The sequence below is a fragment of the Nanorana parkeri genome, unplaced genomic scaffold, assembly GCF_000935625.1.
Source record: "Nanorana parkeri isolate BGI_ZX_2015 unplaced genomic scaffold, ASM93562v1 scaffold935, whole genome shotgun sequence".
NCBI lineage: Eukaryota > Metazoa > Chordata > Amphibia > Anura > Dicroglossidae > Nanorana > Nanorana parkeri.
In genome coordinates, this window is record NW_017307203.1 from 250,439 (window position 1) to 266,307 (window position 15,869).

Here is a 15,869-nt window from a genome sequence, read left to right on the forward strand (position 1 = left end):
TTGGGTCGTGTCATAGAAAGATAGCATTTTTTTACCTAAAAGTTATTTTGCATAAAAGGTAAAAAAGAAACAGCGTTTAGAGCTATTATAGGCCAGAGAGACTGAACCATCACTTCTGAAATAATTACCACCTCTAGGATTACAAGTGCATGCTGCTTGACATGTCCTGAATCCTAACGTGAGGAACAGACAGCAGTTCATCAATTGATAACCAGCAAGAGGGGTGCATGTGGGAGGGGCAGTTCAATACAAGCACATTAAACAGATTCCCCAGTGCTCAGACCTGATTGCTAGCAAATTGAGAACCTGATTAAAACCTGGCTTTTACATTCTCTTGAAGTTTAATCATTCTTTTACAAATACCTTAATAGATTTTGTGCGTAAGCAATAAAGGCATGACAGGCCAAAAAATTAGGACAATTATACTACAGTAAAAAAGTCCTGTGCACAGGATCATCATTTAACCCCCTCTACCTCCATGCAAGGAGTGCTACACTCACAGGATGAACCAAAAAAATAAAACAGTGTATGGCCAACTTAATCGTCAGAGTGTCACGATTTTTTAAAAATATCTTTCTACGAAAAGAAAAACCATGCAGGTCTGTATCACTCGATGTGATGCCCAGACAGTAATAGAACAGGGTTTAACCACTTCAAGACCAGGTGTTTAGACCCCCTTCCTGGCAAGGTAATTTTTCAGTGTTCAGCGCTGCGGTACTTTGACTGACGTTTATTCCGCCCTGCAACGCTGTACTGAAATGAATTGTATACCATTTTTTGGGGACAGATAGAGCTTTCTTTTGGTGGTATTTAAACACCACTGGGGTTTTTATTTTTTACTATAATTAGGAAAAATTACAGGAAATTTTGAAAAAAAAAAAAAAGTTTTTTTTTACATTATGTTGTTAGGAAACATTATTACCCAGTTTTTTGGTAGAATATAAAAGATCGGGTCACGTCGGGTAAATAGAAACCAAACATGTCAAGCTTTAAAATTGCGCGCACCCGCGAAATCGCAGAAAACTACCATACCCAAAATTGGCCACAGGCGACGCTTTAAAAGCTTTTACCACTCATCAGTTTAGTGTTATCCGTGATTGATGGCCCTAGACTTATTGCTCTCACTGCGACGTTCGGTGCGATATGTAACATGTTTTTTGCACGTATGCGCCCCCGACGCATGTTTGCATGCGTGTATGTATGGGTGGAGACTTTAAAAAATTTTTTTGCTTTTTTTTTTTCTTATTTATGTGTAACTTACAATTTTGGGGGGGGAAGAACTTACATTTTTTTCCCCCCTAAACTTTATTGCTATCACATACGGGGGCTAATTAAACCCCCCATGTGATGCAAAATATGTGACAGGTCCTCTTTATGGAGACATCAGGGGTCTCCAAGACCCCTAATGTCACCTAGGACCCCCCAAAAGAAGCTGATGAAGCACAGATCTGCTCCATCAGCTTCTTTCCAGCTTCTGAAGCTGGAGAGTGACATAACACTTCCGCATTCTTGCAGAAGAGAGGGGACCGGAGGGAGCTCGGGGAACCCGAACGGCACACCATACACGTGATCCGCCGGCTCTACACCCGGCGGATCGCTTGTATGGTAACAGGCATCGCTGCCTGTTTTCAAATACCGGCCATTTCCCGCGCGTGCGAGGGGGCGTGTCTGAGCGGACGTCTAAAGACGCCCGCTCAGATCTAGAGACCTCTCGGCCGGCCGTTTTTTTACCATGGCCGGCCCGGAGGTGGTTAAACTACAGTAACCTCTTAAACAGAGGCAAAGTTCTTAATTTCTAGTTAGTGCATTTAGAGACTCAACCTAACAATTTTTCAATATGATTTTTTATTAAAAGAAAAACAGTGAAAGATTTACAGAAATATTAGTCAACGGTGAAAGTAGGGGCACAATATGTTATAGCAGATCATAAATGGAGAGGGATATAAGAAATTGTGGATTTATAAACCCCCTATCTGGAATCGACCCCATCTTCCTTTATATTATCCTTCAAATTGACAATATTGCTCTGGCAATGCAAAACTGTATTTGGGAGAGAGGGCGAGGGAGAGAGAGACACAAAGTAATTGAAGAGGAAAAAAAAGGAGAAGCTAAAAACAAAATGTTCCAAAATAGACTGGAGAAGGGCCACATACACATGGGCATCATACTAGGTTTGTGCCTCATATTTGCAAATGTATGCTAGCAAGACCTCTAATTTCATGAAAGGTTATTTTCACATTTAAATCAGCTCCCCCTTGCTTGCTAGCAGGACTAAGCACTGCAGAATTCATGTGTTTCATGCACTTGTGCTGAATCCTAATGAAACGTCTGCTTAACTTTTCATTTGTTGTCAGTGAAAGCACATACAGTACTTGTTGGTAGATTCTAGACTGAACCCTCTGCATATGGAGTTCTGATACTAAATGAAAATCTTACCCAGAAGCGCAAGTTGATATTTCACACAAGATTTAATACACAAAATATATAATAGCAAAGAGCGCCCATTCCTTGAACAGCTAATTTGGAATAGTGTGTTTTATTGAAGTGTAAAGCATTATTAGCCATGTGATTATTCAGGTAATATTTAAAAACAAAAAGTGTTTTGACTGTGTGTGTTCTCAGGTTGTGCCTTGTGTGCTATGTCTAAAGTTATAGACCAACAGAACACACAGCCACTGCAGAGTCTGGGGAACATATTCACTAAGGCTGGGTTCACACCTGGTCGTACTATAGGCGCGTTTTTTAGCACGTTTAGTTCAGTGAAACGCGCGTTCGACGCTCGTTTTTTTACCTCAATGGCGGTACGATTTTTTTTTTCCTTTTATTTTCTATCTTTTTTTGGTTTTACTTTCAAACTTCCCGCCGGTTCCGCCCCCCTGCGACGCAGACGCTCGCAAGGGACGGTACCCGGAAGACGGCAGCCGCCGGAGGACACAGCAGGGATCGCGGACAAGGTAAGACCTACGCTGTATTCCCGAGTGTGGCTTGGGGTTACCGCTTTGTTAACCCCGAGCCACACTCGGAAATATCAATGGGCATAGGGCGTTTCAGCGCGTTCCTACGTGCTGAAATAGGCCCAGGTGGGAACCATGCCCATAGGAAATTATGGGATTTCACTTGCTGCGCGTTTTTCAGCGCTTCGATCACCACTGAAAAACGCCCAGGTGTAAACCAGCACTAGGGGTAAAAGCTGAAAGGGTGCAAGGACACGCCAGCGCTGCTGACAGGAAACAAAGTGCTGTTTTATTTTTCTATATTATACTACACATTATAAGACTTGGTGCCGAGGTTTAAAAAACCAAGCCCCGGTAAGACCACATGTATTTATAAAATGTTTAAACTGTAAACTGAACACTATTCAATTATTGTACCTCTATAAAAGACAACCACTATAACAACCCATTTACTAACACATACCTTTATGTCACGCCACACCAACATTCTACTAGGGGTTAATACTCTAACCACATTAGTAAGTAGTATACGAATTTAAATTTGAAGTTAAATCTGCTTATATTTTGTATTTCGTAAAGAACTCCAAGATTTTTTTACAAATTAACCCTTGCTTTGGGGCTACCCCCGCAATGCAAGGGTTAACTGCTGCTTTTGGTCTAGGGATGAAAAGAAAGAAAATATACTCACCTTGGTCCTGCCTGTCAGCTAGACAGGTCACCGCAGACTCTTCTCCCCCGGGTTCAAGCAGTCTAAGGACCCGTGACATCATCATGTCTAATGCAGGTCCTTTAGATGCGAGGACACAAGGGACATATCACAGCTGGAGCCCGGGGAAGAAAGGCGATCACTGACTGCCGTAGGACCAAGGATCAGGCTAGTGTATTTTCCCACCTTCTTTAAGTTCTGCAACGTTGCCACGTGTTAACAAAACTGTACATATCTTTGCAACTACTTAGTATATACATGTTAATTATACCTGGTTTTGTCTGGGACAAATTGGACCTTCATTTGGTAATAAATGTTAATAAATGTCTCCTGATTATTATTTTATTATCAAAAGGAAAACTGGCTCAAAATAGTATTAAAAAAAATGTAAATCTTTTTAAACTTTAGCTGTATATTTATTGCCCTTACCCACCACCAACAGTATCCCAAAAAGAAGGGTAACTCCAACTTTGAAAGCTGCAAAGAATATGCTCTTTACCCACTTCCAGGCCGCAATACGTCTATAACCACTGTTGTTTTCCCCTGGTCACCACTGCCGCCGATCTCTCCTCCGATCACTGGACCCGGAAGCGATGTGTATTACATCACTTCCGGTGTCACTGTACACAGTCTCCGGCTCTTAGGCCCCGTTCACATTGAGCGATTTATCGCGCGGTAATTCCCGCGATATCGCGGCAAATTACCGCGCGATATCGCTCTCCAATGCTTCTCAATGGGGCATGCTTCTCGCGGGTCGCTACAGCAGGACCCTTTTTGGAGCGGATTTTGCCGCGATTCAAATGAAAGCATTTGCGCGATATCGCGAGGCAAATCTCGCGATATCGCGCAAAATGCAAATCGCGCGACAAATGCGCAATTTGCATATCGCGGAGTGTGAATGGGGCCTTAGAGCCAAGAGATGAAGCTGGGGAAGCAGATCCCTGCTTCCTCAGCTTCTTCGGGGTCCCTAGGTGACATTATGGGTCTGATGAGCGGTAAAAGCGTTTAAAATGTTCCCTATAGAAATTTTGGGTATTGCCATTTTTCGAAGCTTCACAGGCGAATGCAATTTTAAGGCCTGACATGTTTGGTATCTATTTACCGGTGTGACCCCATCTTTCATATTTTACCAAAACATTTGGTATTATATTATGCTTCTGTGCACTATTTTTTTCTAAAAGTAACCTTTTGCGCAAAAACCGTGCGACATAAAAAATTGCAACTAGCATTTTTTTTATTCTACATGGCCTCTGCTTTCAGAACATATATAATTGTTTGGGGGTTTGAAGCTGTTTTCTAGCCAAAAAAAATATATTTTATCATGTGTGCGCAAATAGTAAGAAAATGCCCCGCACAGCAAGTGGTTAAATGGTATTTATGTTGCAGTATCCCTATGGCAGAGATTTACACTTTTGCTCCCAGTGCCAACGGTCACCAGGATAAAAAGTGAGCAAAAAACATTTACAATTCTTATGCGCTAAGAAAAAATAAATCGCAATACTGTAAATCCCTGACAGATATTCAAACCCTTCCTAGTCCACTACAAAAAGTTTCTGCTGGAGATCCACTTAAGTTCCGATGACTGTAAATTCCATGTAACCTTGATCGTTATCCAAGAGGCACAAGCAACCCAGCCCCTGTACTGCCACTCAACAAGGGTGTATATGGCATGTGCTACGTGCTTCAGTGGTACAGAAACATAGTAATGTGAAGAATACTGTTTACACAGTTTATTATTTCACTGCCTTACTTTACAGTACCCATTTTAACACAAACACTTTAACCCCTTCGTGACGGGAGACGTACACTGTACGTCCCGCCACAAAGGGATCAAATGACTCGTCACGTGCACTGTACGTGACGCGTTATTTGCTGCATTAGAGGGCTGGTAACCCCTGAGAATCAGCGGTTACCATTCGTTAATGGATGCCTCAGTATAGAGGCATTCATTAAGGAAAGGGTTAACCTTTTTCAGACACCTGATACCTTAATATCGGGTGTCTGAGAGTCAAAGCAGAGCGGGCAAACATGCCGGCAAAAGCCGGCATTCTGACAGCTCGTATAGATCTAGAGATATCTCTCTCGGATCATATACTGGCTTTTTTTTTTCCCTTTCACTTTCAGGAATAGATACATAATGTATCTATTCCTGAAAGAAGAATGTTTCAGGTTGCTGATCGTTTTTGGAACGTTCAAGAAAACCTTTAGTGACAGCTGAATCCTGAACTGTTGCAGGATCAGTGTCACTAACTTATTATTGGCTGTTCTGAAGTTTGAAACAGCCTAATAATAACCAAAAATGTATTAATTTATCAAGCAGTAATAGTGAGATTAATTCACGACTGCTTGATATAATTAAATAAATAAAATGTAAAAAATAGTGAAAAGTGTAAAGAAAAAAAAAGTCTAAAAAAATAAAAAAGACAAATAAATGAATGTATTTATTGCATTTTTTTTTTTTAGCTGTGCTGGTTTTGTAAAAAAATACTACAAATCAAAACTTGGAAAAAAGTGTTTTTTTTAATGTTTTTTCCTCTTTTTTTATATTTTATTTGTCCTAAGTGAGGCGTTAGACACACATATGCAATATAAATATGTAGCCCTATCTGTCCTCTAAAAAACAATATATAATTGTGGGTGCACTTTGTAAGAAAGTATATTACTGACGTGGAAGAATCACACAGCAAAAATGTCAAAAGTGTGTCAGTCATTTACGAACAGAAACTAAAAACAAGCTCAGTCATGAAGGGGTTAAATTCAAAATGACATTTTACTGCTTGTGTTTAGAAAGTGTAAAATACATTCTCCAAGTCAGAAACACATACCTGAAAACCCAGAAAACTTTAAAGGTGAAGGGCTCGGTGCAGGCATTGTTGATGGAGATGCACTTGGTGCTGTCGGGGGTTGATTCGCCTTTGAAGGAGTCTTTTTCCGAGGTGTTGGTGCAGCTCCAGCTTTAGCAGCAAGCTCTGGGAATGTATCCAAGTACATAGTAAAATAACACATTAAAAAGCACCAAACCAACAGATTTATTTACTTAATAGGTAATGCACAAATATGTAATTTACTGCGGCATCTGAAAGCACAGTTCATAACTATTAATAGCAAAAACAAAGGGTAATATGCACATCGCATCTACAAAATATCAGGAGCTTAGTGTCTAGAAGCCGGCCATTCATAAGATTGACAGTACTCATACAAAGGTCAAGTCCATCAATCAAATTCTAAATCTCAAACGCTGCCAACACCTAAAGCATTTTCCTTCATGTCCACAGTACTGGAAAGACAAGTCCTTGGAAAGTTCAAATTCAAAATATTCCTGGTTGGCCCATTCAGAAATACAAGCAGAAGGTATAATCTGGCACATAGCCAAAGTGTTGGGTAAAAAAAATCAGTGTTCAAATGTATCACTGACCTTTGTTGAAGTACAATATTCTTAAAGTACATAGGGAGTTTTAATACAGATAAAAACAGGGGGAAGAAACTATGCTAGTATATGAATACAATGCCTTAAAGAAGAACTCCTGGGAAAAACTATTCTTAAAAAGGAGAACTATGAGGTGAGTGCTTTTCACTCATCCTCATAGTTCTAGCCGACCTGTGACAATGAGACTGTCACAGGTCGGCTCAGTAGATCAGGAGGTGAGCGAACACATACCGGCATTCGCTTACTTCTCCATCCTGTCACGGCAGAGAGCCGTGACAGGGGAGGGGCTGGATTCCCCCCCCTCCCCGCTCCTCCAGCGCTAACTGGCGGAATGGACGGGGAGGGGGCAGGTACAGCTGGCTCTGCCTCTACATAGGCAGAGCCAGCTGTCACTCACACAACTGGGCGGATCCAGACATAATTGTCGGGATCCGTTTCAGCTGTGGCGTCTCAGTATAGCGGTATACTGAGTTTAGGTTGACGGGAGGGCGCTAGTTTGTGTCCTCCTGTTACCCTTAGGAGAACTACGGGGAAAAGCCCTAACCCCATAGTTCTCCTTTAACCCTTGGGGCCAGCCCCACACTGCCAAGGGTTTAAGTTTAATCGCTTGAGTACCAGCCTGCATACCAATCCAATATATAGTTTAGCCCTCGTTCACACCTGACCGTTTTGTAGCGCGTCCTACGCTCGACGAACGCTCTACAAAACGCTCAAAAATATAAATCCCATTGTATTCAATGGTCTCGTTCCCACCTTGGCGTATTTCCGCCCGTCCCTAACGTGCTACAAAGCGGCCCACGCCTGAAAAGGTCCATGTACTACTTTGGGCCGTTTTGTTGCACGTTTCCATTGGGATACAGCCAAGTAGCCTTCGGAAACGCGCGTTTGTCGCGCGACTTTTTTACCGCGAATCGCGGTAAAAACCGCGCGACAGACGCGCATATGCAATACGCCTAGGTGTGAACGAGACCTTAAGTGCTGAGGTAGGTTTACTAACCTTTACCACAATTATTAGTGGCCAGTGGCACTTTATCTACCTCCCTCCCCCCACGAAAACAATCCCACAATCATTGGTGGCCAGTGGCACTTTAAACCCCACTGTAAAAAAAATTATTCCAACATCATTGGTGGTCTGTGGCCATAATCCTCCTCCCTGCTGTATTTACAAACATTCAACCCATTTATGATGGAGGAAGGGGGGCTTCCTCTGTGGTGAATGAGCTGAATGTTTGTAAACACTATTTCTGTTTACACTTGTGATTGTTGTGAACCAGTGACAGCCATTACAAGGTACAGAGCAACTCTGACTGGCTCTGTACACTTTCACTGATCCGAGCTGTCTAAGCCCCCGTTCACACCTGAACGTTTTGTAGCGCGTTCTACGCTCGATGAACGCTCAAACATCTAAATCCCATTGTATTCAATGGGTCTGGTTCACACCTTGGCGTATTTCAGCCCGTCCCTAACGCGCTACAAAACGGCCCACGCCTGAAAAGGTACATGTACTACTTTGGGCCGTTTTTGTTGTGCGTTTCCATTGGGATACAGCCAAGTAGCACTCGGAAACGCGCAATTTTTTTTACCGCGGTAAAAAAAACGCGCGACTGAAGCGCATATGCAATATGCCTAGGTGTGAACCAGGGCTTAATCACAGCCATTCACACCGCACTGGACGCCCGAGTGTGTTTTCTAAAGCGCCAAAAAAAGGCACTTCAGAAATACACATCCACACCCCTGCAGTTGGGGATGTGGTGGATGCCATTGCGCACCTCCTTCTGCAAAAGCTAGGTGGCTTGCTGTAATGCCGATATACAGGCTTAAGTACTTTCTGAGCAACTGACCTATAACAAGTATGCATAATTGATGTGGGTTTGTGACTAGCCAGGCAATTAACATTTTCAGAACATTTCTCCATGATTCTCTCAGTTACCTTTAAAAAAAAACCCCTCACCTTTTACATGCTGATTAATCATTTCCTTTTCAGCGTCCTGTAGCTCTTGCCAACCCTCAAGCTCGGTGAGGTCATCAATCTTCTTTGTAGTTGCCCGTGCACGCTCCAACTTCTCAAACATGCACTTGACATGGTACCACTCCTTCATATCTCCTGCTGATTCACTAAAAGGATTTGGAACTATTTTTCCAATTCGTACCATGCCTTTTGCTATCTTTTCTTTGCATTTCTTGCAGCCTGCAGTTCCGCGCTTGGCGTATTCTACACAGTAACGTTGCTCTGCCATGCTGTGGCAGCTTCTATTTCTTATAGCAAAGTTGAATTGTAAGGTGCTGAGATATGGTAATCTTAGTGAGTAACGCAGAATAGGAGTAGTAGTGTTCGAAAAGCTCCTTGATGACAGTGGTGAGAATATCCTTGCCGTTTGCAGAATCAAAAGTTTCAATAAACTTTTCATAAAAATGCTTTGTGTGGAGGAAAAAAAAAAAGAATACAATATAAAGGTTAGTACATATATAGACCCCATACATGATGTTTGCACTCATAAATGTCACCTGGTAATTCAGCAGAAAACTCAACATGTGGTAACATAAAAATTAATTCATGCCATTTTTATTTTATATATTGAATTGAACCTGTCAGAGGGACAATGAACTTCTTAAAGGGTCTGTATACTGCAAAATGGCTCCTTATAGCTCTATAGGGTGCTGGTAGTGAGATTCATGTGTAAAACAGAAGCAAAATACTTTTTTTTTAGTTTGAATAGAGAAAAGTCGGGTACACACTATTCGGATTTCGGCTGGAAATTTGTACCGCTGTTGGCACCCTTCCATCCGGCATCCCTCGTCAGCTGATCAAAGGACCTGGTTGGAAAATTCTTGGCTGAACAGAGTAAGCAGCCAATCGGTTACAAGCTTAGTGCAAGTATTCTGATAGTGACTGCCGGCCACTTTCAGAATACAATGCAAACAGGGATTTGGCCGTCAACGCTCGTAAGAATTGATGGAGGAATCTTTTTTAAATTTTAAATTGAACGCAGGTTGAACCTTGTGTACACCACTTGAGGGTAATAACCCCTGTGAGGTTTTTTTTTTGTCATCTGTGTCACATTGCAGAGATTTTCCTTCAATCCTTCACTTCCTATCCAATAGCCACAACAGGAAGAGAGGAAAGCCTTGGTGGTCAGAAGCATCACCAGAACTAGTGTCCCCATTGGAAGATTTCCCATCTACTCCTGTTTTAGTAACAACCCAATATTTGGGATTTCCTTTCCGTTTCAGCAACAACGGTCACCAGGACAGTCAGAGAGGGTGAATATCCCTAAGAGACACAGACAGCAATAAAAACCTGACAGGCGTTCTAAACCTCTCTATCTCCACTCTATTCAAACCAAAAAGAGAAAAAAAAGGTTTTGCCTTCAGTTGTACGAAAAAAATTGAGGATGCCATTGTTGACCTTTAAACCACCAGGCAATTAAGGTGCTGAATATTCAATACTACAGTTACTGACTTAAGATTAAGATTTTACAATTTTTTTGATTTTTACAATCCACTTTTTAGAGATAAACAAGTTCAGGTTTTGCACCAACTCTTTGGATCCCACCAGTTTTGAGGTGCAGAAAATAGATTCTAGCATGACTGGTTAAAGTCACTATATACTCACTGCTGTTTCTTACATTGTACACCTATAAGAACTGGGTCAGATAAGTGATTCTTGCCTCACCTCCCATAAAAAAAACAACTTTATACGCATAGGCCAATCAAAACGCGTGAGCAGATTTTCTGCTCGACAGCTACAGCATTGTGTTAGTGTGAGCAGTGCCTTGCTCTTTTTTAATGCATAACCTTCTAAAACACTGTTTTGAAACTGTAAAGACAAATAGAGATAAATGAACGAGGTGGGAAAAGTGCTAGTTATACATCATCCTTTCACAGCACAGCATAGTTCAGTAATCTCAGAAGCTGCTGGGAAAAAGTATACAAACAAACCTGTCAATCTTAAAATGTACACTAAACTCAGGAGTTAAATCTTAAAAATGCAAAAATGTATCTAATTTGTATATCACTCGGCTGTAGATCCTCAAATCATCTCTGAATGTGTGCTGACACTGTCCTTCCTTCTGGAGGGTGGCTACTTTTGTTCCCCATGGTCCCTGTGTGTGTTGTAAATTAGCCACCACTCCAAGCTTACTCCTGCGATGGACTATAATCTCACGTTTAGTTTACTCATTTGTATTGAGATTGTAGTCCATAACAGGAGCGAGCTTGGAGCGGTGGCTACTTTACAACACACACAGGGACCACGGGGGAACAAAAGTAGCCACCCTCCAGAAGGAAGGACAGTGTCAGCACCAAATCAGAGATGATCTGAGGATCTACAGCTGAGTGACACGCAAATAAGATACATTTTTATTAATAGTTAGGGTACTTGAATGTATTTTTAAGATTTAACTCCTGAGTTTTGTGTCACTTTAAATCTGCCCAAACGCATACCCTGAAAAGGACTGTACATACCGTTTCCCTGAACATAAGACCTACCCTGAAAATAAGACCTAGTTGTGACCATTGCCAGGGCTGGTGGTGGCATAAGGGGGAACCTGAAGAGCCGCGTGAGAGAATCAGCAGTGCCAATGAAGCCAGCACTAGAGGAAGCGAGGCGGCAGCACAGGGAGCAGAGCCGCATAAGCCGACGTCTCCTCTATAGCGCCGACTCCTGTCACAGGCAAAGTGATACCAAATGCACTCCGCCTGTGAGGAATCGATAGTGAAAGTGTGCTTCGCTTTTTCTGGTTATCAAATTGCTCTTGAAAAGGTATGGCACCCCTGATCACCCTATTCTTAACTTTGCCATTTTGGATTATTTAATTTGGATTTGCATTAAGTTTGGATTGGTATACATTAAAAAATAAATAAGACCTAATGTGTTTTTTTGAGCCAAAAAAATATAAGACATTGTCTTATTTTCGGGGAAACACGGTACTTACCTTTCCAGCTGCCTGCACAGTAGAACACTGCTCTGATTTTAGATATAGTCCCTCAACGTTTGTATGTAAAGCAACACTTCTAGGAGTGTTAATCACCTGTACTCCTAACAGACTGCACTGAAACCAGCGAGAACTGGGTGGGACCCAAGAGATCAGCAAGTGTTCATTTACCAACAGACTTTGAGGGATTATTGTTCAGAATCAGAGCAGTGTTCCAATGCTGAATGAATAGCAGGAAAGGTAAGTATTTACAGTCCCATACTGCAGGGTATGCATTTGGGAAGGTTTTAAATTACCGACAGGGTCATTTCAAAGTTTATATTTTCACCTTCTTTCCCTGCTATGAAATACATTTGTCATTTAGCAAACCTATTTACAGTAATACCCAAAGTTCAAAAAGAAATATTGTTCGATTGACTGCTGCTTTATAGCAGAACTCGGAGTAAAACTGTTCTTAACCCTTGCAGTGGGGCCATCCTTGCACTGCAAGGTTAAGTGCTCGTTTGTGTCGATTTTGTGTCGATTTTATACTTGCCTGAACAGGAGAGCATCCGTGCACAGATCCACTCCTGATCAGAGCAGTACAATGCGGATGTCACCTCTGTGACATCCGCGACCGTTCAATTTTTTCCTCCACCTTGTGAATACTTAAACGACCGTAAAACAGCAGAGGTTTGGATACATGTCTTCTGCAGAAAATGTGAAAGCCGCACAGCTGCGCCGAGGCACCTCTTATAGTGCGGTCCTAACTCTAAACTATCAGTCTCCAAAAGGACCGCACTATAAGAGGTGCCTTTGCGCAGCTTTCACATTTTCTGCAGAAGACATGTATCCAAACCTCTGTTTTTAAACTTAGTGTGAGACAAGTTTTTTTACATGCTAGCTTGTGAGTGTGCCAGGAAAACTTTTTGCTGTTTTACTGTTTAAAGCCCATTTCGTGTGCAACGTGCTGTAAAGCTACTGAAATGACCGGACCCCATGTCGTTCAATGGGGAATCGGATGTAAACAGACATGTCCGAGTCAGAGTACCCGCCTCCCCCCGATCCGACATGATAAGGTCCGGCAAAACGAATCACTGTTTGTTTTTCCGGACCGGGCCGGAGTTGAGGGTAACCGAGTGTAAACAGACACCCATCCATTTACACACGGGTGCCCATAGACTAACACTGGGCATCCAATGGGGTCCACTTGAAAAACTGACAGGCGTACCCGATTGGACTGCCCGTGCGAAAGGAGCCTTAGACTGTCCCTCCCACCTTGCTCTCTGAGTCATCAGGTTCTATACAATGTGGACGTGAGGACGCTGAGGGACAACCCATCACTGCAGCGGAGGAGGAGACAGGCAAGAAGGAGCGCTGTCACAGCCGGCTGGCTCTACAGTTGTATGAGGTTGATGAGTAACTTCGACAAAAATGAGCACTTAAACCTTGCAGTGCAAGGGTTAAGATTTTATTTACCCAAAATTGTTCTTTAAAAAGTGACATTAAAGGCAAAAAACTGTTTCCCTCCCCCCAATGTTAATGTTAGCACTTACCTTAAATGATGTCTCTTTTTCCGATCTTCCTCTTCTTTCCTAATGTTTTCAGCCTTCTCTCCAGTGGTGCGGCGGTTCTCCGATCCAGCGCTGACTGCTCTGTCCCTCTGATCCAGCGGTGTCTGCATGCGGGTGCACTCGTCCATAGACTTACCTTGCGCCCCTCGTCGCGTCCCTGCCGAAAATGAGAACTACGCATGCGCCCGCCCCAAGATCCTTTGCGGCCGCTAGAGAAATTTCTCATTTTTCGCACGGGACCGCGCACGGAACACAGGAAAGTCTAAACTGCTGTTTGAGCGTTTTTTTTTTTTTTTTTACTTTTTGCATATATCTACTGCTTGTTAGCAGTAGATATATGCAGCCTTAAAAGGTTTAAATATCCTTTAAGGCTGCATTCACACCACCAGCTGTGCTACAGCACACAGCCACAGGTGTGCGTTAGCAGTCACAGTGCTGATGCGCTGATCTTGGCACATCACACTGTTTTTTTTTTTTTTTTTTAGAAATCTATGGAAACACAGTTATATGTGAATCAATTCACTCAAACATGGAGGAGGTCTTATTTACCTGCGCTTTTCTTATGACCGACATGGCGGCATTTCTTAAAGTATTTGTCACAGACATAGCACCAGAGTGTAAACGTTTCGCACATAAGAACTACCTAAACTTGTCACGTGTTGGAAATAGTAAGAAAACTGCTGTGCGGCTTTTATTAATTTGGCGCAGGACTTTCTAACGTGGCCGTAACACCAGAAAAGTGACACAAATGCGTTAGCGAATCCTCCTGTGTTGTAATTAAAAATTGAACATCTATAGCGAAGAGATGACGGCCAGCGATGCACACGCATAGGGATTAATGGTACCTACTTAGAAAGAAGCCATGTCTGTCCCTAGAATGCAGAGGCATAATAGAAGAAAGACACAGCTGCATACAACTAGAAGGAAAGGGCTTCTAACTGGGCTGACATTGAAGAGGAGAGGAGACGAGACAATGATGTGTACAGAGCATATGCTGCAACAGTCTCCGCCATAGTCCTGTGTTAGCACAGTATCTCTGTACAGCTGTGATCCTACTGTACAGTGCGTTGTGTAAACAATGACGAGCTCGGACACACACCATGTGCTCACACACACTCCCCCCTACTTACTATCCGAAGCCCGGCATACATCCCTGCCGCCTTACCTTTCAATGCGACCCTGCCACGCGTGTATCGCTTCTCCTCCGCAGGCACATTCAGGAAAACCCGGGGATGGCTGGAGGCATAGGAGGCCTTGGAGTGCAATGACCTCCCCTTTAATTCCAAAGAATGACCACACATTCGCCGCTCAGGAAAAGCCAGCAAGGAGCAACTGACGTCACTATTAAAGGCGCAGCAGGAAAAACAATAGGCGGACAAAAATAAACCCCGACGTCATCACGCAGTGACACGCTTGGGATCCTGTCGCCGTGGAGCGCTATTGCTAACGGTGATTTAGAGATCGGTATTTCCCATAACGATCGGTATTATCTCTCATCACCCCGTAATCTGCAAATATTGATGGTTATGGCAAATCAATTCATATTTATAATTTGTTATGGCTAAGTGAGCGCAGCGTATTGTTATTTATGAGGACGCTTATAAAGGAGGAGGAGTGCTGCCCAATAAAAGGGAAACTGTAATAGTTCAGGGTCAATTGTATTCTTTCTATCTATCTATCTATCTATCTATCTATCTATCTATCTATCTATATTAGGGATGCACGATACCATTTTTTCAAGACCAAGTACTGATACTTTTCTTCAAGTACCCACCAATACCAATTATCGATACCTTCTTTCTAAAACAATACAGACTAATGATTTTAGGACAGTGGTGGAGCGCCAGGGTCCAGTCACAGCTGCAAACGCTGCACCCCTGGTAGTTCTGTCACTAAATCCAAGCTGTAGATGGACTACAAATCCCAGCAATATATTATAAAGCGATGCAGAATACCACCAGCTACAGAGGACTACAAATCCCAGCAATGCAGAATAATACAATCCGCTATAGATGACTACAAATCCCAGCAATGCAGAATAATATGATGCTACATACTCTGTGTTGCTCACCAGGGCTGTGCGGTCTCCCCAGGGCTGCATGTGGGGCTCACCATGGCTGTGCAGTCTCACCAGGGGTGTGCGGGTCTCATCATGGCTGTTCAGTCTCACCAGGGGTGTGCGGTCTCACCAGGACTGTGTGTAGATCTCATCAGGGCTGTGTGTGGGCTCAAAATGCCTGTGCGGGCGGCGGGGTCTCACCAGGGCTTTGTGGGCAGCGGGGTCTTAACATGACT

General features: G+C 42.8%; 1 protein-coding gene across 1 annotated transcript in view; it reads right to left on the reverse strand.

Annotated features, from left to right (window-relative positions):
- LIG3 (DNA ligase 3) overlaps nt 1-9,500 on the reverse strand; it is a 31,485-nt gene extending 21,985 nt beyond the window's left edge. Inside the window, exons 1-2 of the mRNA XM_018566313.1 lie at nt 9,039-9,500; nt 6,486-6,629 (exon numbers count right to left, since the gene is read on the reverse strand). Of these exons, the coding sequence (XP_018421815.1) occupies nt 6,486-6,629; nt 9,039-9,495 (601 nt within the window). The 5' untranslated portion in view covers nt 9,496-9,500. The remainder of the gene's footprint in view (nt 1-6,485; nt 6,630-9,038) is intronic.
- Nucleotides 9,501-15,869: the final 6,369 nt, after the last annotated feature.